Here is a 4472-nt window from a genome sequence, read left to right as displayed (position 1 = left end):
GAACTAGGATGAACGGGAAAGGCGAGGCCGGCACTTAACTCCCCGTAAAAGAAGTCGGGTATAGAGGTCCGGAAAGACCCCGAGACGGTGGGAAGAAGGAAGATGGAGGGAAAGAGGATCTTAGGAATCAGACAGCAAAAGTAAGGTGCAGAGAGAGCTTTGCACTGAGGGTGGAACCGAAGTCCCAGAACCTGGGTCTGGGGAGGGGATTAGAGCAGGGGCGGGGCAGGTGGGCCGGGGGGCGGGGTCGGCATCCCTCGGCACATGCGCATAGCAGCTGGCCGAGCGCCGTAAGGAGTGGCACTTTTTAAAAGTGGAGCCTCAGGCCAGCCCCTAGCCGCAGCGTGTCTCAGTCGGTTGTCGAGTCCCTTCTGTCCCAGTCGTTCGTGCCTCTTGTCCCACGCAACTCCAGCTTGTACCATGCCGGTCAAAGGAGGTAGCAAGTGCATCAAATACCTGCTCTTCGGATTTAACTTCATCTTCTGGGTGAGTGAGAGGCGACTGTCGCGCGCTCCTCTCCGAGGCCACCTGTTCTCAGGCCCGAGACGGCGTCCGGGGCGGAGAGTGTCCCGGCGGCCGAGAGCGCCGGGAGCCGCTGGTACTGCGCGCGCCAGGCGGACTCCGGGCGAGTAGAGAAAGGCGCAGCGGCTGCCAGCTGGCCGGGCGGGACTGGCAGGTGGGCGGGAGGAGCAAGTGGGTGGGAGAGCCGAGGGTCCTGGTGGCTCCGGCTGTGCACTTCGCTCCCGGGTCCTTCTACCGTCGAGTATTTGAGATGGGCTATNTGCCTGCTCCCACCCGGAGCACCCCCGAGTGTGAGAGAGGAGTGAGGGAGGAGCGGAGCAACCTTTTCGAGTAACTCGATGCCCTCCCCGGCCCGCGAGGCTCCTTGCCAGCAGGGCAGTTGAGCGTCTCCCACTTCGGTGGTCCCACAAGTGACAAGGGGTGCTACGGAGGGAGAGGAAGTGGGTGTGGGAAGTCTTCCCCGCACCTGGAGGTCGGACATTCCTTGTTTAGGACCTGAACTCTCAACTGAAAACGTCCATGCCTCCCTCTAAGCTACCTGAAAGACTAGATTGTCTTGATTCTTTTTCAAGAGCGATAACTATCTTGGCTGTAGAGAACTCTGGGAGAGTTAAGAAAAAGAAGGCGGGGAAGGTGCCTATTGGCGCCTCTAGATGGGATAAATCCGGTGTTTCTGCATTTCCCAGGTAATCAGGTACTGCGGGCTTGAAGCCTCGCTCTAAAAATGTCCAGGTGGGGCCAAGGGAAATGTCCGTTCACCTGCAGAGAGTCCAGAGGCAGGTGCTAGTAGACTCTACAGATGGGCCTCTGGGTAGGGCAACAAGAGAGTNTCCACTCTCCCAAAACTAAGGGACAGAAGCAAGGAAATACACNGAAGACCCTTTTGTCCTGATTCTGAGAGGGCACACTCCCAACACAAATGACCGGAATTTGCTCTCAGGCAGTCAGGAAAGAGCTTAACTAGGCAACTCCTGTGCCACCAGAGACTTTGAACAACAACAACTAAAAAGTCCACTGTTCCCTTGGAGCTGGCTACCGGGATGCTCACCATCTTCCAGCAGCTGTAAGGTTTAATACTCTCCGGGGTTGTTTNGAAGTGTTGCACAACCTGCAGAGACTGCCCTGGGTTTCTAGGAGCCACCACACCCATACAACTTAAGAGGATGTCAGAGGACATTCCCTGCTTGTGTTTCCCCAGCTCTGCAGACNGGCAGCCAGCTCCCAGGCTTGGCTTGGTCCACTCATCAGCTTGAGCGCTTTGTTACAAAACAAAGTCTGAAGGCAGCTGGCCCCACCCAACCCCGCCCTGTCCTTTGGGGAGTTTTCTTCCCTCTACCTTTTAGTCTATTCCCTGCTGGTCTGTCGGTCAGTCCCCAGACGCCTGCATAGATGGTGTGAAAGTTTGGTGCTAAGGGGAAACCACATAGTTGCCCACATCTCCCATCTGCCCCCATGGCATATGTATGCAAGGGGCTGAGGGGAGGTGCCCATGGCCACCCTANGTCTTCTCATTCTGTTGCCTGCTGGCCTACAATCTGCCCANCGTCTTCCTGCTGCCACTTCCTCTCCTATCCAGAGCCCCCTGCCCTGACAAGTTGCTGCTGGTTGACTCTGCCTCCTGAAGCAGAACAGTCTCTCTCTAGAAGGGTTTTATTTGGGGGTTGGGAACTGCATTGGAGATGATGTACCAGTTGGAGGTGCTAGCTCTCGTGTTCACCGTAAGGAACCAGGGTGCCCAAGATTGCAAGCCGAGTTAGTACTGTAACCTCTGGGCCCCTTGTTTGCTTTCATTACTCTCCTGTCTCTTACCATTAGGGAGGTGGGCAGTTTACTATGTTAATTATTGTTACCTGCCCTACCCTGGGCTCTAATAGGGACAGTCCTGTTACAATCTCTGTGCTAAGTATTTTACAGCCTCCAAAGGCCTCCCCAAGCTCCATGATATAACCAGAGAAAGAAACATTATTCACATTTTGCATATTGATAACCAGAAATCTTGCCCATGATAGGTTAAGTGCTAAAGGCAGGGTCAAGTGATAGGGTATTATCAAGTGAGGTGGTAGTGGGCGGGAGCAAAGGAAGGCTGAGAGGAAACTCCTCAAAATATCTTTTACTCCAGGCGGTGATCTCTCTCGGGGAACCCTTGGGATCATTATGATGTCACCTCTTCAATCCCTTGAGACCAGTGATTTATGAACTTGACATTTGGTGCCTGGTATGGAAAGCAGAGGCCACCTTTGTCTGTAGAGGATACTCAGGGGCTGGATGGCAGGAATCCAAAGAGAAGCCAGCCTCTCGTAGTCGCCCTGGGACAGTGGAAGAGAGGGAGGACCGGAAAAGGGGAATCTGCCTTTCTCCTAGGCNCGAGCATGTCCCCTGTGGGCTGCTCTGTGACAGCTGAGCCTGCCCAGCCTGCCTTTCTGAAGTTGGGTGTCTCTGCCCACAACCAAGCCAGCAATCGGTCTGTTTTCCGACAACCTCAGAGCCAGACCTCACAAGCCTATTTTAGTGGTTCCCAGATTTCTCTCAGATCTCCATGTCTATCCCTCCAAAAGAGAAAGAAAAGAATTGAGAAAGAAAACATCTTCCTAATGTCTGAATGGCAGGTGATAGAAGTGTTTCTGGCTACAGTGTGGTGGCCAGCCTTGAGTCTGGCCAGGAATGTGCCTCTCCCATTCGTTGTTTGTTTGTTTGTTTGTTTGTTTGTTTAAGGCTTTGTTATACAGCCAACTGGCTTTGATCCTGTTGCCTCTGTCTGGCCTTTCCCCATCCCGTATACCCATTCCCCCAGATCCCGCATAGCAAGGTCTTTTATGGTTTTTAGCCTCAGCAAAGGAAAGACCAGATTGAGAGAGCCAAGGCAGATCCTGCTTCCACGCACCCTGACCCCTCTATATCTGCTCCNTCCCCATCCGGAAGGATGGAAGTAACAGAGGGCTCTCCACCTCCAGAGATGACATCACCTTCACGGAAGCAGCTAGGAAACGTGTGCAGAGAGCTGACCCAGGCTTCAGAGCCTGGCGGAGGGTGGATTACTTGGGAACCACAGGCAGCTCACTTCCCTGATCCGCACCGAAGTTTCCTCATCACAAAACCCATGACTTGAAGTAAAAGGTCTCAAAGGTCCATTCAAGATCAGCCTATACAACAAGCCCCGGCCACCACACACCATTGCCCCACCTCCCCTCTGGTTAATAAGACTTCCCGGCATGCCACGTACCATAGGAGTAGGAGTCTGGAAATCNAGGTGGATAGTGAGGCTTGTTCCCTGGCTTTTACCTGCGAGTATAAACCTGTTTCTTGGATCTTCCCTGCTCCTTTTACCTTCCCTCACTCTTGGGGGAGGGGGGTGTGTTCTCCTTATCTTCTGGTTTTTTGGTAAGTGCTCCATTGCCTTGGCCTTTTATGGTCATAGATTGTAATGGCCTGTGCACAGCCCTGGATTCAGCATCTTCAGCCCCTGGGCAGATTAGCTGCATCTCCCTTTAGCTCTGTTGCTTCACCAGTAGAAAGTGATTTGAGGCCTTTGGAGAGAGAGTGGGAGCAATTCCCAGGTAAGTGTGGATGCTTAAACCACAGATTAGGCCACACTCCTACTCGATGTGGCCNGACTATGTGGCTGTATGTACTGTGTAGCCTTACAGCTTTTCCACATCTCCCTGCCACACGAGCTGAGGTACGAGAGCCGGCCTCACTCTTCAAAGCAGAACCCCTGACTCCATTTTGTACACCTCTGACTCAGAGAGGAAGGTACACCTACTCCTGAGAAATGAAGCTGAAGAGACTCTAGCGTGTTCCAAGGCGTCCGGGTTCGAGTCGGGGCAGGTTGTGGAGGGGTAGGTGGCTGCAACAGGAGCCCCTCCCCACCCAGATTGCTCCTCTCAGAAGCTGTTTGACTTGGATGTTGGGTTGAACTGTGGCATAAAATGGCTTCCCACAGAGCCGCCTGG

At 53.6% G+C, this 4472-nt stretch overlaps 1 protein-coding gene across 1 annotated transcript in view; it reads left to right on the top strand.

The window, feature by feature from the left end:
- The first annotated feature begins 294 nt into the window (after positions 1 to 294).
- Cd9 (CD9 molecule) overlaps positions 295 to 4472 on the top strand; it is a 32544-nt gene continuing 28366 nt past the window's right edge. Inside the window, exon 1 of the mRNA XM_021164188.2 lies at positions 295 to 486. Coding sequence (XP_021019847.1) covers positions 421 to 486 — 66 coding nt within the window. The 5' untranslated portion in view covers positions 295 to 420. The remainder of the gene's footprint in view (positions 487 to 4472) is intronic.

Source organism: Mus caroli, chromosome 6 (assembly GCF_900094665.2).
Source record: "Mus caroli chromosome 6, CAROLI_EIJ_v1.1, whole genome shotgun sequence".
NCBI classification, from domain to species: Eukaryota; Metazoa; Chordata; class Mammalia; order Rodentia; family Muridae; genus Mus; species Mus caroli.
This window is presented reverse-complemented; position numbering and strand designations above follow the sequence as displayed.